The following is a 27,834-nucleotide window of genomic DNA, read 5'->3' on the forward strand; positions in this document are numbered from 1 at the left end:
TCTGGTGAAATGACTGTCACATTACTACCATTCCTCTGGTGAAATGACTGTCACATTACTGCCATTCCTCTGGTGAAATGACTGTCACATTACTGCCATTCCTCTGGTGAAATGACTGTCACATTACTGCCATTCCTCTGGTGAAATGACTGTCACATTACTGTCATTCCTCTGGTGAAATGACTGTCACATTACTACCATTCCTCTGGTGAAATGACTGCCACATTACTGTCATTCCTCTGGTGAAATGACTGTCACATTACTACCATTCCTCTGGTGAAATGACTGCCACATTCCTACCATTCCTCTGGTGAAATGACTGCCACATTACTACCATTCCTCTGGTGAAATGACTGCCACATTACTACCATTCCTCTGGTGAAATGACTGCCACATTACTACCATTCCTCTGGTGAAATGACTGTCACATCACTGTCATTCCTCTGGTGAAATGACTGTCACATGACTACCATTCCTCTGGTGAAATGACTGTCACATGACTACCATTCCTCTGGTGAAATGACTGTCACATGACTGCCATTCCTCTGGTGAAATGACTGTCACATGACTACCATTCCTCTGGTGAAATGACTGCCACCATTCCTCTGGTGAAATGACTGCCACCATTCCTCTGGTGAAATGACTGCCACCATTCCTCTGGTGAAATGACTGCCACCATTCCTCTGGTGAAATGACTGCCACCATTCCTCTGGTGAAATGACTGCCACCATTCCTCTGGTGAAATGACTGCCACCATTCCTCTGGTGAAATGACTGCCACCATTCCTCTGGTGAAATGACTGCCACCATTCCTCTGGTGAAATGACTGCCACCATTCCTCTGGTGAAATGACTGCCACCATTCCTCTGGTGAAATGACTGCCACCATTCCTCTGGTGAAATGACTGCCACCATTCCTCTGGTGAAATGACTGCTACATTACTACCATTCCTCTGGTGAAATGACTGTCACATTACTACCATTCCTCTGGTGAAATGACTGTCACATTACTACCATTCCTCTGGTGAAATGACTGTCACATTACTACCATTCCTCTGGTGAAATGACTGCCACATTAGTATGTATAGTTTTATAAACTTACGCAGGATGACCATGAAGCTCTCATTGTCCAGAAGGACCCACAGTCCGAACCCCATGATGAGGGCGCCAAACAGCTGCAGAGAGAGAGAGAGAGAGAGAGAGAGAGACAGACAGAGAGCGAGACAAATAGAGAGAAAAAGAGAGAGAGAGACAGAGAGACAGAGAGCGAGACAAATAGAGAGAAAAAGAGAGAGAGAGACAGAGAGAGAGAGAGACAGAGAGCGAGAGAGTCAATACAAAAATGGTAAATAAGACATGCTCAACTCTTTACTAAGTTCTGTAAATGAGTCTTTGGGTGCTGTTGGCCAGGAGTAACGTTCCATAGACAACCATCTACATCAGTCCTGTTACATTCTAGTTTCTCTACATCAGTCCTGTTAGCAGTCCTGTTACATTCTAGTTTCTCTACATCAGTCCTGTTAGTAGTGAGATCACACCATACATTCACACGCAGTGTAACTTAAGTCTTAAGCTCTGGATCACACTTTTAATTTACTCTGTTCAGAGATGGGAATGAGGGGTGATAGAGAGAGTGGGGAGAGAGAGAGGGGGATTGTGGGAGCCTTGGACTGAGCGGATGAGTGTCTCTGTGGTAACCAGGCCACCATCACTTAATCTGCTCTCTAATGAAGAAACCAGGGAGAGAGAAAGAGAGGGATGGAGGGAGGGGGGTGAGAAGGAGAAAGAGGGAGAGATAGAGGGGGAGAAAAGGAGGGCATGAGAGAGGGCATGAGAGAGATAGAGAGTGAGAGGGGGGGCATGAGAGAGATAGAGAGCGAGAGAGGGGGCATGAGAGAGATAGAGAGAGAGAGAGAGAGAGGGGGCATGAGAGAGAGAGAGAGAGAATGATGTCAGAGAATGAGAGTGAGAATGATGTCAGAGAATGAGAGAGTGAGAATGATGTCAGAGAATGAGAGAGTGAGAATGATGTCAGAGAATGAGAGAGTGAGAATGATGTCAGAGAATGAGAGAGTGAAACAGAGGACAAGGATGACAGAGTAGTTGGTGTGTGTTGGTGAGTTCACATTCCCTCCCACCGACTCCATCTCAAACCGGTCCAACACGGCAATAGGGCTGTGGCGGTCATGCCATATTGTCATGCATGTTTCATCCACTCAGAGTAGAGGCTGATGTCCTGTACAGGCATGTTATCCGAGTCTGGGAAATAAGATACTTACGAAGAAGAGGACATTGAAGAGGAACAGGAAGTACTTGATTGCCTTCATGCATCCTTTCCCCATTGTGATCGCTCTGTAAACAACAGAATACAAATATTTAGTCATACTTTATCTGAAGAGTACTTAAGCATTAATATAATAAAATCATGAAGATAATCACAGGTCAGTCAGACATCCCTGTGGTCTACTAAAGAGTTTAACACGATGCCATCAAAGTACAGAGGGGACATGATCCACATAGTGTGTGTGTCTGGATTTGTGTGAGAGGCCTACAGTATAAGTGGTGACAGATCCCTGGTACCCCCTGACCTGCTGGCTGAGATGATAGAGACCTGGACCACTAGGAGACAGATCCCTGGAGCCCCCTGACCTGCTGGCTAAGCTGATAGAGACCAGGACCACTAGGAGACAGATTCCTGGAACCCCCTGACCTGCTGGCTAAGCTGCTGAGATGATAGAGACCTGGACCCCTAGGAGACAGATCCCTGGTACCCCCTGACCTGCTGGCTGAGATGATAGAGACCTGGACCACTAGGAGACAGATCCCTGACCTGCTGGCTAAGATGATAGAGACCTGGACCACTAGGAGACAGATCCATGGGAACCCCCTGACCTGCTGGCTGAGATGATAGAGACCTGGACGACTAGGAGACAGATCCCTGGAACCACCTGACCTGCTGGCTGAGATGATAGAGACCTGGACCACTAGGAGACAGATCCCTGGAACCCCCTGACCTGCTGGCTAAGATGATAGAGACCTGGACCACTAGGAGACAGATCCCTGACCTGCTGGCTAAGATGATAGAGACCTGGACCACTAGGAGACAGATCCATGGGAACCCCCTGACCTGCTGGCTGAGATGATAGAGACCTGGACGACTAGGAGACAGATCCCTGGAACCCCCTGACCTGCTGGCTGAGATGATAGAGACCTGGACCACTAGGAGACAGATCCCTGGAACCCCCTGACCTGCTGGCTGAGCTGCTGAGGTGATAGAGACCTGGACCACTAGGAGACAGATCCCTGGCCTGCTGGCTGAGATGATAGAGACCTGGACCACTAGGAGACAGATCCCTGGCCTGCTGGCTGAGATGATAGAGACCTGGACCACTAGGAGACAGATCCCTGGTACCCCCTGACCTGCTGGCTGAGATGATAGAGACCTGGACCCCTAGGAGACAGATCCCTGGAACCCCCTGACCTGCTGGCTGAGATGATAGAGACCTGGACCACTAGGAGACAGATCCCTGGAACCCCCTGACCTGCTGGCTAAGCTGCTGAGGTGATAGAGACCTGGACCACTAGGAGACCGATCCCTGGAACCCCCTGACCTGCTGGCTAAGCTGCTGAGGTGATAGAAACCTGGACCACTAGGAGACCGATCCCTGGAACCCCCTGACCTGCTGGCTGAGATGATAGAGACCTGGACCACTAGGAGACAGATCCCTGGTACCCCCTGACCTGCTGGCTGAGATGATAGAGACCTGGACCACAAAGATTACTGATATACAACCAGCCAGTGGTGGAAAAAAGTACCCAATTATCATACTTGAGTAAAAGTAAAGATACCTTAATAAAAAATTACTTAAGTAAAAGTGAAAGTTACCCAGTAAAATGCTACTTGAGTAAAAGTCTAAAAGTATTTGGTTTTACATATACTTAAGTATCAAAGTATAAATCATTTCAAATTCCTTTACATTAAGCAAACCAGGCGGCATGATTTTCTAGTTTTTGTACAGACAGTCAGGGGCCACACTCCAACATCATTTACAAATAAAGCAGTTGTGTTTAGTGAGTCCACCAGTGACCATGTGTTCTCTTGATAAGTACGTGAATTGGACCATTTTCCTGTCAAAATGTAACAAGTACTTTTGGGTATCAGGGAAAATGTATGGAGTAAAACGCACATTATTTTCTTTAGGAATGTGGTGAAGTAAAAGTTGCCAAAGATATAAATAGTAAAGTACAGATACCTCAAAAACTACTTAAGTAGTACTTTAAAGTATTTGTACACCACTACAACCCCAACAACCTGCATCAGACTGTACAACCAGCAACACACAACACAAACTGAACAGCGAGCACAACATCAATCTACCTCAGAAACACAGCCTCAAGCTCTAAAACACAGCCTCAGAAACACAGCCTCAAGCTCTAAAACACAGCCTCAAGCTCTAAAACACAGCCTCAAGCTCTAAAACACAGCCTCAAGCTCTAAAACACAGCCTCAGAAACACAGCCTCAAGCTCTAAAACACAGCCTCAGAAACACAGCCTCAAGCTCTAAAACACAGCCTCAAGCTCTAAAACACAGCCTCAAGCTCTAAAACACAGCCTCAAGCTCTAAAACACAGCCTCAAGCTCTAAAACACAGCCTCAGAAACACAGCCTCAAGCTCTAAAACACAGCCTCAGAAACACAGCCTCAAGCTCTAAAACACAGCCTCAGAAACACAGCCTCAAGCTCTAAAACACAGCCTCAAGCTCTAAAACACAGCCTCAAGCTCTAAAACACAGCCTCAGAAACACAGCCTCAAGCTCTAAAACACAGCCTCAAGCTCTAAAACACAGCCTCAAGCTCTAAAACACAGCCACAGAAACACAGCCTCAAGCTCTAAAACACAGCCTCAGAAACACAGCCTCAAGCTCTAAAACACAGCCTCAGAAACACAGCCTCAAGCTCTAAAACACAGCCTCAGAAACACAGCCTCAAGCTCTAAAACACAACCACAGAAACACAGCCTCAAGCTCTAAAACACAACCTCAGAAACACAGCCTCAAAACACAACCACAGAAACACAGCCTCAAGCTCTAAAACACAACCTCAAAACACAGCCTCAAGCTCTAAAACACTACCTCAGAAACACAGCCTCAAAACACAGCCTCAAGCTCTAAAACACAGCCTCAGAAACACAGCCTCAAGCTCTAAAACACAGCCTCAGAAACACAGCCTCAAGCTCTAAAACACAACCACAGAAACACAGCCTCAAGCTCTAAAACACAGCCTCAGAAACTCAGCCTCAAGCTCTAAAACACAGCCTCAAGCTCTAAAACACAGCCTCAGAAACACAGCCTCAAGCTCTAAAACACAGCCTCAGAAACACAGCCTCAAGCTCTAACACACAGCCTCAGAAACACAGCCTCAAGCTCTAAAACACAACCTCAGAAACACAGCCTCAAGCTCTAAAACACAGCCTCAGAAACACAGCCTCAAGCTCTAACACACAGCCTCAAGCTCTAAAACACAGCCTCAGAAACACAGCCTCAAGCTTTAAAACACAACCACAGAAACACAGCCTCAAGCTCTAAAACACAACCTCAAAACACAGCCTCAAGCTCTAAAACACTACCTCAGAAACACAGCCTCAAAACACAGCCACAGAAACAGAGCCTCAAGCTCTAAAACACAACCACAGAAACACAGCCTCAAGCTCTAAAACACAGCCTCAGAAACACAGCCTCAAGCTCTAAAACACAGCTCTAAAACACAGCCTCAGAAACACAGCCTCAAGCTCTAACACACAGCCTCAAGCTCTAACACACAGCCTCAAGCTCTAAAACACAGCCTCAAGCTCTAAAACACAGCCTCAAGCTCTAAAACACAGCCTCAAGCTCTAAAACACAGCCTCAGAAACACAGCCTCAAGCTCTAAAACACAGCCTCAAGCTCTAAAACACAGCCTCAGAAACACAGCCTCAAGCTCTAACACACAGCCTCAAGCTCTAAAACACAGCCTCAGAAACACAGCCTCAAGCTTTAAAACACAACCACAGAAACACAGCCTCAAGCTCTAAAACACAACCTCAAAACACAGCCTCAAGCTCTAAAACACAGCCTCAGAAACACAGTTGACCTCAATATCTCACAGCAGAGCATGAGGGGCACAGGGGGCTGTAGATTCTGCAGTTTGTCTTCTCTCTGTCAAACTACTCTCTCTCTCCTTCCCCCTTCAACTCCCCTTTCCATCTTTACCTCTCTCTCTCTCTCCTCCCCTTCAACTCCCTTTTCCATCTTTACCTCTCTCTCTCTCCTCCCCCCTTCAACTCCCTTTTCCATCTTTACCTCTCTCTCTCTCCTCCCCCCTTCAACTCCCTTTTCCATCTTTACCTCTCTCTCTCTCTCCTCCTCCCTTCAACTCCCTTTTCCATCTTTACCTCTCTCTCTACAAAGTAATGGCCTCTTGCAGTCAAATAAATCTATGGAAATTACAGTAAAATGTGCGGACTAGGGCTGGCAATTGCCAGGGACCTCATGATACGACGCCAATACAATATGATGCCGATACGATACATATTGCGATTCTCACGATTCTATATGTATTATTATGATTCAATACTGAGATTTTATTGCTATTTGATGTTCCAAACATAATGCTCACTATACGTCTGCTGTAGAGAGACAGAGTTATTTCCATCATGGAAATAAAAGTACTGAAAACAAATTGTCTCCCTTTTTAAAAAGAACAAGCTGTGAAGGAAAAATAATGGCATTTGTTGTTGTTGCAGGTACAGCCAACTAGCTCAAAAATAATATGGCGATATTGTCAAAATGATACGATATAATGTCACAAATAATGGGAATCTACTTCCCAGTTCTCCACACTCCTCAAAAAAGAAAAGGTGCACTTGGACACTACCTCCAGCCAATTCTTACACCAATCCAATACTTTCAAATCAATGACAGGGAGTGTGCGAGTGCCCGCTTGGGGAAAAGAGCGGGAAAGTCGGGACGCGGCCCAAAGAGGTTACACCACGGCTAACACTGGTCAAACATTGGACTTAAACGGTCTGACAGCCAAGAGGCCCGAACGTGAATATATACTGAAACAAGGCTGTGCCATTATGTTGACTAGTTAACACAAGACCAGTTGACTACCATGTTAACGATGTGTTCAAAGAGCCCCTTCAGCCACAAGACAGTCCAGTAGTCTGTGAGTCAGACAGTTAAACCAGGCTAAATGGTCTCAACATACTGTTTAAAACACAGGGACACATACAGTGGAAAACATGACAGGGCTGGAATATAGAAGTGGACACCAACTTGCACACCAAGGATGCATCCTAAATGCCACCCAATCCCCTATATAGCGCACTACCTTAGACCAGGGCCCTATATAGTGCACTACTTTAGACCAGGGCCCTATATAGTGCACTACTTTAGACCAGGGCCCTATATTGTGCACTACTTTAGACCAGGGCCCGATATAGTGCACTACCTTTGACCAGGGTGTAAAAGGCCCCATCAACACCAACATGTGAAGTTCATAGGAACATATCAAATTGGGTGTAAAAGGCCCCATCAACACCAACATGTGAAGTTTATAGGAACATATCAAATTGGGTGTAAAAGGCCCCATCAACACCAACATGTGAAGTTCATAGGAACATATCAAATTGGGTGTAAAAGGCCCCATCAACACCAACATGTGAAGTTCATAGGAACATATCAAATTGGGTGTAAAAGGCCCCATCAACACCAACATGTGAAGTTCATAGGAACATATCAAATTGGGTGTAAAAGGACACATCAACACCAACATGTGAAGTTTATAGGAACATATCAAATTGGGTGTCAAATGAAAGCTAACCCGCTGGGCACAGACGTCAATTCAATGTCTATTCCACGTTGGTTGAATCAATGTTGTTTCCATGAAATGTCAAGCGGGCTTTTCAAACAGCTCTTACATGAAAAAAGGGCATTATCATAATTTTTCACAATTTCTGTGTTATTCCAACCTTGTAAAAACACAATAATATCTTGTTTTTGACTGCACTGGGCCTTTAGAAAGGTATTAGAACTAAAGTGGGGTCAGAAAGTATTGGAACCCTTGATAAAGATGAGTAAAAAAGACTGCATAAAGTAAATAATAAAAAATACTGAGCTATATTGTATACAAAAATAAGGGAAATTATATTATTTTATACTAACACTCAAAAAGTTAGGGGTCAAAATTATTGACCACAATGTTTTCAATACCTCACTTTGTGACAATAAGGGAACAGAGACTTTTTCTAAAATCGTTTTCTGAGATTGGAGAACACATTGGGAGAGATCTTAGACCAATTCCTCCTTCTTGATATCCTTCGTCTGAGCTTATTCCTTGTTCAATTCAAACCACAGGTTTTCAATGCGTTTCAAGTCCAGAGACTGAGATGGCCATTGCAAAATGTTGATTGTGTGGCCACTTCTTTGTGGATGTTAATGTGTTGCCCGGTGGTTATTGTCTTGCTGGGAGATCCACTTGCAGCCAGGTTTCAGCCACCTGGCAGAGACAACCAGGTTTCAGCCACCTGGCAGAGACAACCAGGTTTCAGCCTCCTGGCAGAGACAACCAGGTTTCAGCCTCCTGGCAGAGACAACCAGGTTTCAGCCTCCTGGCAGAGACAACCAGGTTTCAGCCTCCTGGCAGAGACAACCAGGTTTCAGCCTCCTGGCAGAGACAACCAGGTTTCAGCCTCCTGGCAGAGACAACCAGGTTTCAGCCACCTGGCAGAGACAACCAGGTTTCAGCCTCCTGGCAGAGACAACCAGGTTTCAGCCACCTGGCAGAGACAACCAGGTTTCAGCCTCCTGGCAGAGACAACCAGGTTTCAGCCTCCTGGCAGAGACAACCAGGTTTCAGCCTCCTGGCAGAGACAACCAGGTTTCAGCCTCCTGGCAGAGACAACCAGGTTTCAGCCTCCTGGCAGAGACAACCAGGTTTCAGCCACCTGGCAGAGACAACCAGGTTTCAGCCACCTGGCAGAGACAACCAGGTTTCAGCCACCTGGCAGAGACAACCAGGTTTCAGCCTCCTGGCAGAGACAACCAGGTTTCAGCCTCCTGGCAGAGACAACCAGGTTTCAGCCTCCTGGCAGAGACAACCAGGTTTTTGGCTAAAACATTCTGGTACTGAGTACAGTTCATAACGCTGTTGACCTTAACAACGGCCTCAGGAACCAGTGGAAGCAAAACATCCCCAAAACATCAAAGATCCGCCACTATATTTTACAGTAGGGTATGGGGTTCCTTCTCATTTCCACGCCAAACCCACCGCTTGGCCAAAGAGCTCTATTTCCATCTCATCTGACTAAAGCACCAGTTCCATTGTAAGTGCCAACGCCGTTTATCAAACTGCAGACGTTTCCATTTGTTGGATGACAAGAAAACAGTGTTCTTATACTTAGTTTAGCAGAAATGATTTGCCTTCTTTAAAGATGAAGACATATTACCTAGTGTCTTGTCATTCTGTTACCAAACCCAATCTGCACTGTTCTTAAGAGGAAATGTGTTATTTGTAAAAATGTTCAGTGGAAATAGTTAAAAAGTAGTCCTCGTGTATACAGTGGGGCAAAAAAGTATTTAGTCAGCCACCAATTGCGCAAGTTCTCCCACTTAAAAAGATGAGAGAGGCCTGTAATTTTCATCATAGGTACACTTAACTATGACAGACAAAATGAGAGCATCTGAGCTCCTAGAGAGTGACTCTCCTTTATGTTCTGTTCTGATAAGTGTTGTAACATTATCTGTGATAACTACTCATACTAACGAGTGACTCAGAGCATTATATTGTGTTGAGTTGAGGCATCCATCTCCAAGACAAAGTGAAAGCAGAGAATAAAAGGTCCTCTCTTTAAACAAATGTTTCGTCTCCAACCTCATTGGTTAATAAAAACACACTAGACAGTTTCAGAGAGTTCAGGAGCATAAAGACTTTACACAGCGTATCAAATCAATGTTTCTGTCTCAAATACAAAGGGCTGTCTACTAACCCGTCGCTGAGGCACGGCCTCGTGTGTGTGTGTCTGTGTTCAGGGTGTGTGTGTGTGTGTGTGTGTGTGTGTGTATCTGTGTTCAGGGTGTGTGAGTGTGTGTGTGTGTATCTTTGTCAGGGTGTGTGTGTGTATCTGTGTTCAGGGTGTGTGTGTGTATCTGTGTTCAGGGTGTGTGTGTGTGTATCTGTGTTCAGGGTGTGTGTGTGTTCAGGGTGTGTGTGTGTGTGTGTGTGTGTGTGTGTGTGTGTGTGTGTGTGTGTGTGTGTGTGTGTGTGTGTATCTGTGTTCAGGGTGTGTGTGTGTGTGTGTATCTGTGTTCAGGGTGTGTGTGTGTGTGTGTATCTGTGTTCAGGGTGTGTGTGTGTGTGTGTGTGTGTGTGTGTGTGTGTGTGTGTGTGTGTGTGTGTGTGTGTGTGTGTGTGTTCAGGGTGTGTGTGTGACAGACATCTGTCGCTATTCAAAGAGGCTGTAAACACATTGCTACACACATCTTACAGAAGACCCATCAGTAGTTAACACACTACCGTAGCTGACCAATCACAGACCAGGGCCCGCATTCACAAAGGTTCTCTGAGTTAGGAGTGCTGATCTAGGATCAGTTTCTGTCTTTTAGTTCAGAATGGAGTTGCACCCTATTCCCTATGTAGTGCACTACTTTTGACCTGGGCCCATAGGGCACTACAGTATATAGGGAATAGGGTGCCATTTGGGATACAGACCTTTTCTTCTGCTTTCACTTCAGGGTGTCACCAAACAAGTCAGTTCAGTCCTCTCTCACCCTCCCTCCCCCCTCCTCCTCCTCTCTCTCTCTCACTGAACTTGCTCTTGTTTCCCCACTAGATGTTCTGCTTTTCCTCTCCTGTTTCTATCTGTACCAGGCACTACTGAGAGAACACATTGGGGTTGGCTGATACAACACTCAGTACAGTGAGATAAGAGTATGAGAGGGAGAGAGAGAGGGGAGAAAGAGAGAGAGTGAGAGGGGGGAGAGAGAGAGAGGAGAGGGGAGAGAGAGAGGAGGGGGGGAGGAGAGGGGAGAGAGAGAGGAGGGGGGGAGAGAGAGGAGGGGGGAGAGAGAGAAAGAGTGAGAGGAGAGGGGAGAGAGAGAGTGAAAGCACTGGGTCAAGATCAGAGTTTGAAGTCAGAGTGAAAACTTGCAGGTCACTTTGCTTCCACTTTCTGTTTGCATCAGAGGCGGTTGGTACCGTTTAAGATGAGGGAGGATTATATATTTTTATTTATGAACATGGCCTTATTTCTATTACAGCATATTGGATGACTATCATTCATATTACATTCAGCCAGTTCAATGTCACATCCTTTTCTCAATAGGGGGTGCTGTTTGCACTTTGTAAAAATTTTGTTCCCAAATTAAACTGCCTCGTACTCAATTCTTGCTCGTACAATATGCATATTATTATTACTATTGGATAGAAAACACTCTCTAGTTTCTAAAACCATTATATCTTGAATTATATCTGTGAGTAAAACAGAACTCGAGTTGGAGCAATCTTCCTGTCAGCAAGTGAGAAATCTGAAATCAGCCAGGCTGTTCTGAGGTCGGTTTATTAATTTGCATGTCTTCTATTGGTTGAGATGCACTGCATACGCCTTCCCCTGGATGTCAGCAAATAGTGAGAATTGGAATGGAGTTGCTAGGCAGATCTGAGGCCATATAAATGGGCTGGGAACGTGGGGTCCTCTCTTTCCTTCATTCGCCATGACGCAAGACAGACCTCAGGATGGCGTTCTAGAAAGCTCCCGTTAGAGCCCTTAGATATATCCGGCTCTGATTTTATTCGATATAGGTGTTAAAGACATCATAATGTTGTTATTTTAAACCGAGTTATATCAGTTTATATCAGTATATTGCGATTTTCGGATATTTATTTGTGCTGCGTTCTAGTGAGTTGGGCACGTCTGGGCCACATGGCTAATGTTTACTGCTAATTCCAAAGTTGAAGGCGACAATCTACAACCGAGCAACGATTCTTTTGGACAAAGGACAACTTGCCCAAGATTCTGATGGGAGCTCATCAAAAAGTAAGAACTATTTATGATGTTAATTCGTTGTTCTGTTGAAAAATGTAAAACTACTATTCCGCCATTAATTTCGGTGCGGTCCCGCTTTAACGCACGCTGTATGTCGTAGTAACGTTAATTTAAAAAAATCTAACACAGCGGTTGCATTAAGAACTAATGTATCTTTCATTTGCTGTCCAACCTGTATTTTTTAGTCAAGTTTATGATTAGTTACTGATTAGATTAGGTGCCTCTCCCAAGATTTCTCCCGACATATTGTTGGCAGCTTGGCTACTATTCTCATTGTATAACCACGATGTGCCGCTAAATATGCACATTTTCGAACAAACTCTATATGTATTGTGTAATATGATGTTATAGGACTGTCATCTGAAGAAGTTTGAGAAGGTTAGTGAAAAAATTAATATATTTTGCTGGTTTATTCGTTATCGCTATTGTTGGCTTGAATCAATGCTGTTGTGTGGTTGGCTATTGTAGTAAGCTAATATAATGCTATATTGTGTTTTCGCTGTAAAACACTTAAAGAATCTGAAATATTGGCTGGATTCACAAGATCTTTGTCTTTCATTTGCTGTACGCTGTGTATTTTTCATAAATGTTTTATGATGAGTATTTAGGTAATTCACGTTGGTCTCTGTAGTTATTCTAGTTGCTTTGGTGAGAGTTGTGATGGTGGCTGCAATGGTAAACTATGATTTATACCTGAAATATGCACATTTTTCTAACAAAACATATGCTATACAATAAATATGTTATCAGACTGTCATCTGATTAAGTTGTTTCTTGGTTAGTGACTATTTATATCTTTATTTGGTCGAAATTGTGATAGCTACCTATGCAGGAAAAAATGGTGGAGAAAAAAAAGTTGTGTCTTTTGCTATCGTGGTTAGCTAATAGATTTACATATTGTGTCTTCCCTGTAAAACATTTTAAAAATCAGAAATGATGGCTGGATTCACAAGATGTGTATCTTTCATCTGGTGTCTTGGACTTGTGATTTAATGATATTTAGATGCTAGTATTTACTTGTGACGCTATGCTAGGCTATGCTAGTCAGCTTTTTTACTGATGGGGGTGCTCCCGGATCCGGGATTGTGATGAAGTAGAAGTTAATAGGTTTAAGCTCCTACATGATTCTCAAATTGTCCCTATACCCATCATGAGGTTGCTACAACCTAGCCTATGAATGAAAGTTTACAACGTAGGTGCACACAGGTCAAGAGAATTTAGAGTAATCAAGGTGACAGACAGTGACACATTCAATAGCGCTTTGCAGACTCTTGCCTGCATCTAGCTGATCTAGGGTGTAACCAGTAGTCCAACAGTTGCAAAACGAGAGTTTCTATTGGACAAATTTAGGTATGTTTATCCCAGTTTTGTTACGTTTGCTTCCGTCGAAGAAAAACATTTAAAAACAGAATCGATGCAATGAATACACACCTGATCACTTTCATAGCAGCCAAATACAAACAGCTTGTTGTGTATATATACACTGCTCAAAAAAATAAAGGGAACACTTAAACAACACAATGTAACTCCAAGTCAATCACACTTCTGTGAAATCAAACTGTCCACTTAGGAAGCAACACTGATTGACAATACATTTCACATGCTGTTGTGCAAATGGAATAGACAAAAGGTGGAAATTATAGGCAATTAGCAAGACACCCCCAATAAAGGAGTGGTTCTGCAGGTGGTGACCACAGACCACTTCTCAGTTCCTATGCTTCCTGGCTGATGTTTTGGTCACTTTTGAATGCTGGCGGTGCTTTCACTCTAGTGGTAGCATGAGACGGAGTCTACAACCCACACAAGTGGCTCAGGTAGTGCAGCTCATCCAGGATGTCACATCAATGCGAGCTGTGGCAAGAAGGTTTGCTGTGTCTGTCAGCGTAGTGTCCAGAGCATGGAGGCGCTACCAGGAGACAGGCCAGTACATCAGGAGACGTGGAGGAGGCCGTAGGAGGGCAACAACCCAGCAGCAGGACCGCTACCTCCGCCTTTGTGCAAGGAGGAGCACTGCCAGAGCCCTGCAAAATGACCACCAGCATGCCACAAATGTGCATGTCTACTCAAACGGTCAGAAACAGACTCCATGAGGGTGGTATGAGGGCCCGACGTCCACAGGTGGGGGTTGTGCTTACAGCCCAACACCGTGCAGGACGTTTGGCATTTGCCAGAGAACTCCAAGATTGGCAAATTCGCCACTGGCACCCTGTGCTCTTCACAGATGAAAGCAGGTTCACACTGAGCACATGAGCACATGTGACAGACGTGACAGAGTCTGGAGACGCCGTGGAGAACGTTCTGCTGCCTGCAACATCCTCCAGCATGACCGGTTTGGCGGTGGGTCAGTCATGGTGTGGGGTGGCATTTCTTTGGGGGGGCCGCACAGCCCTCCATGTGCTCGCCAGAGGTAGCCTGACTGCCATTTGGTACCGAGATGAGATCCTCAGACCCCTTGTGAGACCATATGCTGGTGCGGTTGGCCCTGGGTTCCTCCTAATGCAAGACAATGCTAGACCTCATGTGGCTGGAGTGTGTCAGCAGTTCCTGCAAGAGGAAGGCATTGATGCTATGGACTGGCCAACCCGTTCCCCAGACCTGAATCCAATTGAGCACATCTGGGACATCATGTCTCGCTCCATCCACCAACGCCACGTTGCACCACAGACTGTCTAGGAGTTGGCGGATGCTTTAGTCCAGGTCTGGGAGGAGATCCCTCAGGAGACCATCCGCCACCTCATCAGGAGCATGCCCAGGCGTTGTAGGGAGGTCATACAGGCACGTGGAGGCCACACACACTACTGAACCTCATTTTGACTTGTTTTAAGGACATTACATCAAAGTTGGATCAGCCTGTAGTGTGGTTTTCCACTTTAATTTTGAGTGTGACTCCAAATCCAGACCTCCATGGGTTGATAAATTTGATTTCCATTGATAATTTGTGTGATTTTGTTGTCAGCACATTCAACTATGTAAAGAAAAAAGTATTTAATAAGAATATTTCATTCATTCAGATCTAGGATGTGTTATTTTAGTGTTCACTTTATTTTTTTGAGCAGTGTGTATATATATATATATATGTATGTGTATGATAACTGATGATCAATGGGCTCCACCCCGGTCAGTAATTCAACCATGCTCACTACAGGTTTAGATAGCTGGCCGCTAGACTAACTTACCAATCCCCCCCCACCCCGGTCGGTAACTCAACCATGCTCACTACAAGTTTAGATAGCTGGCCGCTAGACTAACTTACCAATCCCCCCCCACCCCCCCCCCCCCAAAATAATGGCTGACTGCTGATGCAAAACCAATTTTCCAAAATGTCACCTTGTGTATTCTACTACTCTACCTAGCAACAGTAAGTTGAGACGCCGACTGAGTCCACCTCCGAAGGGCCTACAAAAAAGGGGCTGCCAGTTGCCCATCCCTGATTTTGACATCGTGTGTAAAAGGGATAAGAATCTGCTTTTGTTTACAGTATGTGTGTGCCAAGACACGATTCTTCCATTACTGCTGTGCCACAGGACTCTTCTTCAAATGTTAGTCTTTCTCTCCCCCATAGTAACATAGTAACTAAAACTAGGAGGAGATAAGGACATTCTATGAGAGACTGTATCTAGAGGGCCTACAGAGAGATAAAGACAGAATGTGCTTCTGTGTGTTAAAAAGGTGAAATGTACAAAGATAAGATGACTTCTGACATTTGTTGTTCTGTCTGCAGGGTGACATTAGTGTCCATTCTGACACACACGATTCCGTGCACATTACACACCTTAAGACACCGCCTCCTCTCACACTCCTGAGCTGGTTAGAGCCGTGCAGGAGGCGAGGACAAGACAATTTACTCTATGGTTTCTTTGGGAAATGCATATCCTCTCTGGAATGGATGGATATAGATATATATACACACAGTTGAAGTCAGAAATGTACATACACCTTAGCCAAATACATTTAAACTCAGTTTCACAATTCCTGACATTTAATCCTTGTAAACATTCCCTGTCTTAGGTCAGTTAGGATCACCACTTTATTTTAAGAATGCGAAATGGCAGAATAATAGTAGAGAGAATGATTTATTTCAGCTTTAATTTCTTTCATGACATTCCCAGTGGGTCAGAAGTTTACATACACTCAATTAGTATTTGGTAGCATTGCCTTTTATTTGTTTAACTTGGGTCAAACGTTTCGGGTAGCATTCCACAAGCTTCCCACAATAAGTTGGGTGAATTGTGGCCCATTCCTCCTGACAGAGCTGGTGTAACTGAGTCAGGTTTGTAGGCCTCCTTGCTCGCACACGCTTTTTCAGTTCTGCCCAGTAATTTTCTATGAGATTGAGGTCAGGGCTTTGTGATGGCCACTCCAATACCTTGACTTTGTTGTCCTTAAGCCATTTTGCCACAACTTTGGAAGTATGCTTGAAGTCATTGTGCATTTGGAAGACCAAGCTTTAACTTCCTGACTGATGTCTTGAGATGTTGCTTCAATATATCCACATCATTTTCCTCCCTCATGATGCCATCTATTGTGTTTAGTGCACCAGTCCCTCCTGCAGCAAAGCACCCCCGCAACATGATGCTGCCACCCCCCGTGTTTCACGGTTGGGATGGTGTTCTTCAGCTAGCAAGCATCCCCCTTTTTCCTCAAAACATAACGATGGTCATTATGGCCAAACAGTTCTATTTTTGTTTCATCAGACCAGAGGACATTTCTCCAAAAAGTACGATCTTTGTCCCCATGTGCAGTTGCAAATCGTAGTCTGGCTTTTTTAAGCAGTGGCTTCTTCCTTGCTGAGCGGCCTTTCAGGCTATGTCGATATAGGACTCATTTTACTGTGGATATAGATACTTTTGTACCGGTTTCCTCCAGCATCTTCACAAGGTCCTTTGCTGTTGTTCTGGGATTGATTTTGCACTTTTCGCACCAAAGTACGTTCATTTCTAGGAGACAGAACGCGTCTCCTTCCTGAGCGGTATGACGGCTGCGTGGTCCCATGGTGTTTATACTTGCGTACTATTGTTTGTACAGATGAACGTGGTACCTTCAGGCGTTTGGAAATTGCTCCCAAGGATGAACCAGACATGTGGAGGTCTACAATTTTATTTCTGAGGTCTTGGCTGATTTCTTTTGATTTTCCCATGATGTCAAGCAAAGAGGCACTGAGTTTGAAGGTAGGCCTTGAAATACATCCACAGATGATACACCTCCAATTGACTCAAATGATGTCAATTAGCCTATCAGAAGCTTCTAAAGCCATGACATAATTTTCTGGAATTTTCCAAGCTATTTAAAGTCAGTCAACTTAGTGTATGTAAACTTCTGACCCACTGGAATTGTGATACAGTGAATTATAAGTGAAATAATCTGTCTGTAAACAATTGTTGGAAAAATTACTTGTGTCATGCAAAGTAGATGTCCTAACCGACTTGACAAAACTATAGTTTGTGAACAAGAAATTTGTGGAGTGGTTGAAAAACGAATTTTAATGACTCCAACCTAAGTGTATGTAAACTTCCGACTTCAACGGTATATAATGTGTTCATTAGAAGCCAATAAGAAAGCCAAACGTATAGAATGTTGTGTTTATTAGTAGCCAATAAGAAGGCTAAACAAATGTGTTTAAATTTGACAAATCAGTGCTGTAGGGTTGTCACTCTTCCAGTATCTTGATACCAGGAAGTTAGAAAGCAAAGGAAACAAAACATGCAGTGGACTTAAATTCAGGAAACACACTCCTCATGTTGTCATCCAGAGTCACAATATTTTACATAAAGTAGGTTTTTAAAAAGGACCAAAAAGTGTTTCATCTGCTTTACGTTTTATTTTGTTGCCAAGGAAAGTCTGGTCTGGTAGTACAGTCATACTGGGATTGTGACAACCCTACAAGTGCTCTCATGTGTAGAGTCAAAGAGGCTGAGTGTGGACATGTTGAACACCAGTCCTATTAGTCACTCCCATCCTACAGGCACTGGGCTGTCATCACACATCATCCTATTGGTGTGATAATGAAGCTAGAATACAGGCTTCCCCTGTTAGAGGACAAATCACACACACACACACACACACACACAAACAAACACACACACACCGTTTTAACGGAGCTGTCGTCCACTTGAACGAGCCTGTTCCCCAAGCAGGGCAAGGTTAAGTTTCATCAGCGTTCAGCTGGTCTGGTGAAGTCTCTGGTTAAGTCTCTGGTTAAGTCTCTGGTTAAGTCTCTGGTTAAGTCTCTGGTGAAGACTACACACATGCTCAAAACACTTTTCTCCAAACCCACACAACACGTCCCTTAACAACACCTGCCCTCATTAACAAAACTCTTGCACCCATTGGCCCCCTCTTCTACATCTCACACACCAGAGCCAACATCCTCCAGCAACCATCCTCTAGCCTCACAGACAGACAGGACAAGACAGACAGGACAAGACAAGACAGGCAGACAGGACAAGACAGACAGAGACAGACAGACGGGACAGACGGGACAGACAGACAAGACAGACAGACGGGACAGACAGGCAGACAGACGGGACAGACAGACGGACAGAGCCCTGCTTTGAGTTGGCCCCCAAAACAAAGGCAGCTTTCAGCCACTCTGATCCCTGAACAAAAGGAGAAACTCAGCACGGAGAGGAGAGAGAGAGGACCACTCCACTCCAGCCGTACATTCAACCAGCGTTCCAAATCACACCCTATTCCCTATGTAGCTCGCTACTTTGGACCAGGGTGCATAGGGCTCTGTTCAAAAAGTATTGCACTAGATAGGGAATATGGCGTCAGCTGGGACACAGGCCTCTTCACTACAACAGCAGACAGATATGAAAGATGTCCCCTTTCTCACCAGAACAATGATTAGTTATGACCAAGTGACCTGAGGCTGTTTTTAAAAGGTGTAAAACTATCCCTGCCTGGTTATCTGGGCTGGGAGGGCCAGAGAAACAAGGGGGGTTGAGGTAACTGGGCTGGGAGGACTAGAGAAACAAGGGGGGTTGAGGTAACTGGGCTGGGAGGACTAGAGAAACAAGGGGGGTTGAGGTAACTGGGCTGGGAGGACTAGAGAAACAAGGGGGGTTGAGGTAACTGGGCTGGGAGGACTAGAGAAACAAGGGGGGTTGAGGTAACTGGGCTGGGAGGACTAGAGAAACAAGGGGGGTTGAGGTAACTGGGCTGGGAGGACTAGAGAAACAAGGGGGGTTGAGGTAACTGGGCTGGGAGGACTAGAGAAACAAGGGGGGTTGAGGTAACTGGGCTGGGAGGACTAGAGAAACAAGGGGGGTTGAGGTAACTGGGCTGGGAGGGCCAGAGAAACAAGGGGGGTTGAGGTAACTGGGCTGGGAGGACTAGAGAAACAAGGGGGGTTGAGGTAACTGGGCTGGGAGGACTAGAGAAACAAGGGGGGTTGAGGTAACTGGGCTGGGAGGGCCAGAGAAACAAGGGGGGTTGAGGTAACTGGGCTGGGAGGACTAGAGAAACAAGGGGGGTTGAGGTAACTGGGCTGGGAGGACTAGAGAAACAAGGGGGGTTGAGGTAACTGGGCTGGGAGGGCCAGAGAAACAAGGGGGGTTGAGGTAACTGGGCTGGGAGGGCCAGAGAAACAAGGGGGGTTGAGGTAACTGGGCTGGGAGGACTAGAGAAACAAGGGGGGTTGAGGTAACTGGGCTGGGAGGACTAGAGAAACAAAGGAGTGTAGGGTGAGGATCAGAAAGGGGGTGAGAGGTGTCAACAGTGAGGGGTGCTGCCTGGACTTGTCAGCAGCGTGAGCCCCAACAGTCATGGGCTGAGTCCCAAATGGCACCCTGGCCATAGGGCTCTGGTTAAAAGTAGTGTAATATATAATGGCACCCTGGCCATAGGACTCTGGTTAAAAGTAGTGTAATATATAATGGCACCCTGGCCATAGGGCTCTGGTTAAAAGTAGTGTAATATATAATGGCACCCTGGCCATAGGGCTCTGGTTAAAAGTAGTGTAATATATAATGGCACCCTGGCCATAGGACTCTGGTTAAAAGTAGTGTAATATATAATGGCACCCTGGCCATAGGACTCTGGTTAAAAGTAGTGTAATATATAATGGCACCCTGGCCATAGGACTCTGGTTAAAAGTAGTGTAATATATAATGGCACCCTGGCCATAGGGCTCTGGTTAAAAGTAGTGTAATATATAATGGCACCCTGGCCATAGGGCTCTGGTTAAAAGTAGTGTAATATATAAATGGCACCCTGGCCATAGGACTCTGGTTAAAGTAGTGTAATATATAATGGCACCCTGGCCATAGGACTCTGGTTAAAAGTAGTGTAATATATAATGGCACCCTGGCCATAGGGCTCTGGTTAAAAGTAGTGTAATATATAATGGCACCCTGGCCATAGGACTCTGGTTAAAAGTAGTGTAATATATAATGGCACCCTGGCCATAGGGCTCTGGTTAAAAGTAGTGTAATATATAATGGCACCCTGGCCATAGGACTCTGGTTAAAAGTAGTGTAATATATAATGGCACCCTGGCCATAGGGCTCTGGTTAAAAGTAGTGTAATATATAAAATGGCACCCTGGCCATAGGGCTCTGGTTAAAAGTAGTGTAATATATATAATGGCACCCTGGCCATAGGACTCTGGTTAAAAGTAGTGTAATATATAAAATGGCACCCTGGCCATAGGACTCTGGTTAAAAGTAGTGTAATATATAAAATGGCACCCTGGCCATAGGGCTCTGGTTAAAGTAGTGTAATATATAATGGCACCCTGGCCATAGGACTCCACTGATGGTAACAGAACCAGTTTGAACATCCCAGAGAACTTCATTCAGACTCCTTCTGTGACGTTTCCATGACAACCGCCTGGGGGAAAAGGAGGGGGGGGGGTATGAGGATGGGGAGGGGTGTTTGTCTGAATGAGGGAGGCTCCTGCTGAGAAAGAAGTCTCACGCTTGGCCCCCCCTAACCCCCCCCCCTCCCCTCTAACATAGTCCCCCCCAACTACCAGGAACATGTAAACAGAGGAAAAACACATGGTTCAGAGTCTAGTAGTTACAGGGGTGCTATGTTCTCTACTGTGGCTGCAAGGATTAGGGACTATTTAGAGTTTTGGGTTCAACATTTGAGGGCTCATCGGTTGAATTTGAAGAGTTCATCTGATTCGATGATGTCCTTTTGAATAAAGAATCAACCTGTTGGGTCAAACCACTACAGCCGTCCTCCCACTGGTACAGCAGCTGGTGGTTGGTGGGCCGTCCTCCCACTGGTACAGCAGCTGGTGGTTGGTGGACCGTCCTCCCACTGCTAGAGCAGCTGGTGACTGGTGGACCGTCCTCCCACTGGTAGAGCAGCTGGTGATTGGTGGACCGTCCTCCCACTGCTAGAGCAGCTGGTGACTGGTGGACCGTCCTCCCACTGGTAGAGCAGCTGGTGATTGGTGGGCCGTCCTCCCACTGGTAGAGCAGCTGGTGGTTGGTGGACCGTCCTCCCACTGGTAGAGCAGCTGGTGACCGGTGGGCCCGCCCCACTGGTACAGCAGCTGGTGGTTGGTGGGCCCGCCCCACTGGTACAGCAGCTGGTGGTTGGTGGGCCGTCCTCCCACTGGTAGAGCAGCTGGTGATTGGTGGACCGTCCTCCCACTGGTAGAGCAGCTGGTGATTGGTGGACCGTCCTCCCACTGGTAGAGCAGCTGGTGACCGGTGGGCCCGCCCCACTGGTACAGCAGCTGGTGGTTGGTGGGCCCGCCCCACTGGTACAGCAGCTGGTGATTGGTGGGCCCGCCCCACTGGTACAGCAGCTGGTGGTTGGTGGGCCGTCCTCCCACTGGTAGAGCAGCTGGTGATTGGTGGGCTGTCCTCCCACTGGTAGAGCAGCTGGTGGGTCGTCCTCCCACTGGTAGAGCAGCAGGTGATTGGTGGACCGTCCTCCCACTGGTAGAGCAGCTGGTGATTGGTGGGCCGTCCTCCCACTGGTAGAGCAGCTGGTGATTGGTGGGCCGTCCTCCCACTGGTAGAGCAGCTGGTGATTGGTGGGCCGTCCTCCCACTGGTAGAGCAGCTGGTGGGCCGTCCTCCCACTGGTACAGCAGCTGGTGGGCCGTCCTCCCACTGGTAGAGCAGCTGGTGGGCCGTCCTCCCACTGGTACAGCAGCTGGTGGTTGGTGGGCCCGCCCCACTGGTACAGCAGCTGGTGGTTGGTGGGCCCGCCCCACTGGTACAGCAGCTGGTGGTTGGTGGACCGTCCTCCCACTGGTAGAGCAGCTGGTGACTGGTGGGCTTGATTCATCAACAGTTCATGTAGTCTACCACTAACAAGCCTAGAAAGCAGGTATTACAGTTTCTATGAACAAAGTCTGACACACGACCTACAGCGTCAGTCTGACACACGACCTACAGCGTCAGGGTGACACACACACATGGAATGCAGGCAAACTGCAATCATGTTCATAAGAAACTGTTTGAAATTATTTACTGTGTTAGAGTCGACGCAAAACATAAAAAATAAATAAAAAACAAGACTTAAACTTTCTGTGCTCGGGCCTTTCCATCAAAATGGACCCATGAGCTCCCAGAAGCCTCAGAAAACAGACGTCCCCCCCTGAGATTTGTCCTCGATTCAGCTTCAGCTGAAACCAACTTCATTAAATTGCTATCAATCAAGTTAGAGACGCTATCTTGTCTAACTATCTTCGCTGACATGCCTGCTGGCAAGCTTGGTAGACTTTAGAAAAAAAGCAAGCAATAACTCAAATGTAGTGAATAACTCGCATCCCCTTTCAGTCTTTTACCCAGATTTGAGCAGAGGGGCACAGAAGCATATTTAGCCTCTTTAATATAAATAAACACCAGTCGGGAGGATATAGACAGCTCAAGAGGAATGCTTAAATATGCAGGAAAATAGACATTCAAAACCATAATTATGCATATCTGTTTAGGGACCAATTATGTCATTTTGTTACCGTAATTCCCGTTAATGGGTGTAAATCCACTTCACGTATTGTAGTTCAATAACCAAAACAAAAAAGGAGAGAGATTTTCAAACTCAAGGTGTGATGTCATAGCTGACAGACAGTTCTATTTGCAGACATCTTTGAATCTGAATTCAGAGCAGATATTTAACAGGGTGTTTGTGGGAAAAGGTTTGAATCTGAATTCAGAACAGATATTTAACAGGGTGTTTGTGGGAAAACATGGTCATAAAACACAGAGGGAGATTTTACAGTAATTCTGTTACCAAAGTCTACATCTGCACAGTTTCTTCCACTAAGTTAGTTTTTGCTACATTTACCAGCGACACTTGTTCAACATAGTCCTGGTGCATAGACTTGTATGGTTTGATAAACATTCAAATACAGTTTGTGTTTGGCATATATTTTAAAGTGTAATTTCGTTACCGTGGAATTGCCCACTCGTAGTACAATGATCCCATTCAACACACAATTCACAATCAACTTAACTTGAAAACTAACTAAAAAAACACATTCATTTATATTTATTCTGGGTATGTGAACAGATCTTAAGGGTTGGGCCAGTAACAACTATGTTGGCCACATCTTTCCCTTCTATCTCTAAAACACAGGGGAAAAACCCAACTAAGTCCAGCGAGGGGATCAGATCAACAACTAAAGTAAAAGTGAAAGAAAGTCTCTCAGCCAGTCATCTCTGGCATCGATGAGAGAGGAACGTCCACACTGGGAGACTGGAGGGGGACAAGGAACGTCCACACTGGGAGACTGGAGGGCAAGGCACGTCCCCACTGGGAGACTGGAGGGCTGGGGGGGGGGGGGGGGGGGCAAGGCACGTCCACACTGGGAGACTGGAGGGCTGGGGGGGGGGGGGGGGGGGGGCAAGGCACGTCCCCACTGGGAGACTGGAGGGCAAGGCACGTCCCCACTGGGAGACTGGAGGGCAAGGCACATCCCCACTGGGAGACTGGAGGGCTGGGGGGGGGGGGGGGGCAAGGCACGTCCACACTGGGAGACTGGAGGGCAAGGCACGTCCCCACTGGGAGACTGGAGGGCTGGGGGGGGGCAAGGCACGTCCACACTGGGAGACTGGAGGGCGGGGGGGGCAAGGCACGTCCACACTGGGAGACTGGAGGAATGGGGGGGCAGAAGGCACGTCCACACTGGGAGACTGGAGGGCTGGGGGGGGGGGGGGGGGGGCAAGGCACGTCCCCACTGGGAGACTGGAGGGCTGGGGGGGGGGGGGGGGGGGGGCAAGGCACGTCCACACTGGGAGACTGGAGGGCTGGGGGGCAAGGCACGTCCACACTGGGAGACTGGAGGGCTGGGGGGGGGGGGGGGGGGGGGGGGCAAGGCACGTCCAGTCACACACGCAGCTAGCTCTGCCCACCAGTCACACACGCAGCTAGCTCTGCCCACCAGTCACACACGCAGCTAGCTCTGCCCACCAGTCACACACGCAGCTAGCTCTGCCCACCAGTCACACACGCAGCTAGCTCTGCCCACCAGTCACACACAGCTAGCTCTGCCCACCAGTCACATACAACAACTGTAATAAAACAAACATACATTATTGAGTTTAACCAACATCGACATTGTAAATGCAGTTATACAGGACATACACAGAGAGGAGGACATATGAAACAAGACTGATAGTCTGTTATGTTACAGAGAGGAGGAGATATGAAACAAGACTGATAGTCTGATGTTACAGAGAGGAGGAGATATGAAACAAGACTGATAGTCTGTTATGTTACAGAGAGGAGGAGATATGAAACAAGACTGATAGTCGGATGTTACAGAGAGGAGATATGAAACAAGACTGATAGTCTGATGTTACAGAGAGGAGGAGATATGAAACTAGACTGATAGTCTGTTACGTTACAGAGAGGAGGAGATATGAAACTAGACTGATAGTCTGTTATGTTACAGAGAGGAGGAGATATGAAAAAAGACTGATAGTCTGTTACGTTACAGAGAGGAGGAGATATGAAACTAGACTGATAGTCTGTTATGTTACAGAGAGGAGGAGATATGAAAAAAGACTGATAGTCTGTTACGTTACAGAGAGGAGGAGATATGAAACAAGACTGATAGTCGGATGTTACAGAGAGGAGATATGAAACAAGACTGATAGTCTGATGTTACAGAGAGGAGGAGATATGAAACAAGACTGATAGTCTGACGTTACAGAGAGGAGGAGATATGAAACAAGACTTATAGTCTGTTATGTTACAGAGAGGAGGAGATATGAAACAAGACTGATAGTCTGTTACGTTACAGAGAGGAGGAGATATGAAACAAGACTGATAGTCTGATGTTACAGAGAGGAGGAGATATGAAACAAGACTGATAGTCTGATGTTACAGAGAGGAGGAGATATGAAACAAGACTGATAGTCGGATGTTACAGAGAGGAGATATGAAACAAGACTGATAGTCTGACGTTACAGAGAGGAGGAGATATGAAACAAGACTGATAGTCTGTTATGTTACAGAGAGGAGGAGATATGAAACAAGACTGATAGTCTGTTATGTTACAGAGAGGAGGAGATATGAAACTAGACTGATTGTCTGATGTTACAGAGAGGAGGAGATATGAAACAAGACTGATAGTCTGTTACGTTACAGAGAGGAGGAGATATGAAACTAGACTGATTGTCTGATGTTACAGAGAGGAGGAGATATGAAACAAGACTGATAGTCTGTTACGTTACAGAGAGGAGGAGATATGAAACAAGACTGATAGTCTGTTATGTTACAGAGAGGAGGAGATATGAAACTAGGAGATATGAAACAAGACTGATAGTCTGTTATGTTGATAGTTACACACAGTGCTACCAGTATGTAGGTTGAGTTTGCCTTGTATCTGTGTGTGTGTGTGTGTGTGTGTGTGTGTGTGTGTGTGTGTGTGTGTGTGTGTGTGTGTGTGTGTGTGTGTGTGTGTGTGTGTGTGAACAGTTACTGTACTGTAAACACACACTAGTCTGATGCTGCCCTGAAGGTCTCCCCTGCTTCCCCTGACCTGCTACTAATGTACATCCCAAATGGCAGACTATCCTGTATACAGCACCCTACGGGGCCTGGTCAACCGTAGTGTACTATGTAGGGAATAGGACACCATTTGGGACACAGATAAACTCTCTCCAGCAGGGAGACGGTTTTGAACACACAGCCTCTGCTTTGGCCATCACTGGTCTGGTAGGAACAAGTTACTAAACTACCTCTGTTCTGGGTCATCACTGGTCTGGTAGGAACAAGTTACTAAACTACCTCTGTTCTGGGCCCGTGTTCAAAACAGGAGCGCTGATCTAGGATCAGGTCCCTCTCTGTCCATGTAATATTACCCATTACAACTATAAGACAAAACAGATGCGAGATCAGCCTTGAGATAATATAATATACATGGCCCTGGCCAAAAACGGTGAATGCTGCTGGTAAAGTACTTGGCAGTATGTTCCATGTGTCGGAAGTATAATCTACACAACAGAATGTGTGGAGGTCAGTGGATGTAAGGATACCGCACTGCTCAACCCTCCGTTTTAGTTTGAACGTTTAGACACAATATCAAATACAACGGGAAAGAATGTAACTTATACCAACGTGGTCGGCCATTCCAGACCAGCTAATGGACGAAGAAAAACCTCAATCAGATGCCTTGTTTTTTTCATAAAAATAGAATAAACCCTTCGTCTGTCAGAGACTGAAAAGCCGTGTTTCAGACTTCCATATTCAATTTCACCATTTTTAAAAACACCTCAAATATATATATATATATATATATATATATATATATATATATATATATATATATATATATATAACACTACAAGAGACGTTGCAATGTTGAACAAAAAAAGTGTGCATATTTTTATCATGATGCATCGACAATGATGATTCAGCATATAACTTCGCTACAAATGTATCCACATCATCAGGAGAACAGACGATGGTAACGTTCTGGTTATAAAGTTTAAATGTCTGGGATACGACTGGTCTCAATTCCAGACGTCGGCGCTTGAGTGCTGGTGTTCAACCAACAGTTCCACACATCGCACGCCACATCACCAGTAACGGAAGAAAACACAGCACCATTTTACCATTCAAAAGATTATATCCCCCGAATTCTGTTTAAATTCATAATTCTACATACATCCCCCATTCCACTTTTTTTTTCTCTTCCAAAGGGCTCATCAAAATGTCAAGCGTGTCAAACCCCAAAAACAATTGCACTTCTATCCAAGGAAAAACGTAGACTAACCATTTGCAAAAAAAACTACAAATCATATTGTGCAATACCAATGCGCAAAGTTTGCCTGGTATAATTACTTACGGTTTGGCGTAAAGTTTGTAGGGGGGAATAAAAGTTGGTGCAACGGAGTGGTTTGTCTCCTTGTCCTCTTGTGTGTGAGCTGTCTGTCTGTTGGACTTTGGACTGGTAATAACAAAGCCAAACCAAGAGTGAACAACACGACGCGGAACGGAGCGCGGACGGGACGGAGAAGCGTGGAGATCCTAGCTCTAGTCCCGGGCGTTACGTAACCAGCTGTTAACTTTTAGAAAGGCTCAGCGTCAGCAACAAGCATGTTAGTGTAACGGCTCGGAACAGAGCTAGGGAATCCTCTGCAGTCTCCCACCATTTTAGCGAGCTTGCGCGCAATGCCCTTCTTTAACCCCTAAATCCCCGTGACGCTCGAGTGTAATTATCATGTCTGTATAGAACAAACATCAGATGCATTGATTGGGTAGGCCTACACATTGTATTTCTTTCGTATACCATTGCACGTGGACCTACATTGAGGTATAAGTCAACGCGGATGA

The 27,834-nt window shown here is 45.8% G+C and overlaps 1 protein-coding gene across 1 annotated transcript in view; it reads right to left on the reverse strand.

The window, feature by feature from the left end:
• LOC120043499 (CD82 antigen-like) overlaps positions 1 to 27,457 on the reverse strand; it is a 44,990-nt gene extending 17,533 nt beyond the window's left edge. The window contains exons 1-3 of the mRNA XM_038988092.1: positions 27,347 to 27,457; positions 2,278 to 2,350; positions 1,101 to 1,173 (exon numbers count right to left, since the gene is read on the reverse strand). Coding sequence (XP_038844020.1) covers positions 1,101 to 1,173; positions 2,278 to 2,340 — 136 coding nt within the window. The 5' untranslated portion in view covers positions 2,341 to 2,350; positions 27,347 to 27,457. The remainder of the gene's footprint in view (positions 1 to 1,100; positions 1,174 to 2,277; positions 2,351 to 27,346) is intronic.
• Between the last annotated feature and the right edge of the window lie 377 nt (positions 27,458 to 27,834).

The sequence above is a fragment of the Salvelinus namaycush genome, unplaced genomic scaffold (genome assembly GCF_016432855.1).
Source record: "Salvelinus namaycush isolate Seneca unplaced genomic scaffold, SaNama_1.0 Scaffold943, whole genome shotgun sequence".
NCBI classification, from domain to species: domain Eukaryota; kingdom Metazoa; phylum Chordata; class Actinopteri; order Salmoniformes; family Salmonidae; genus Salvelinus; species Salvelinus namaycush.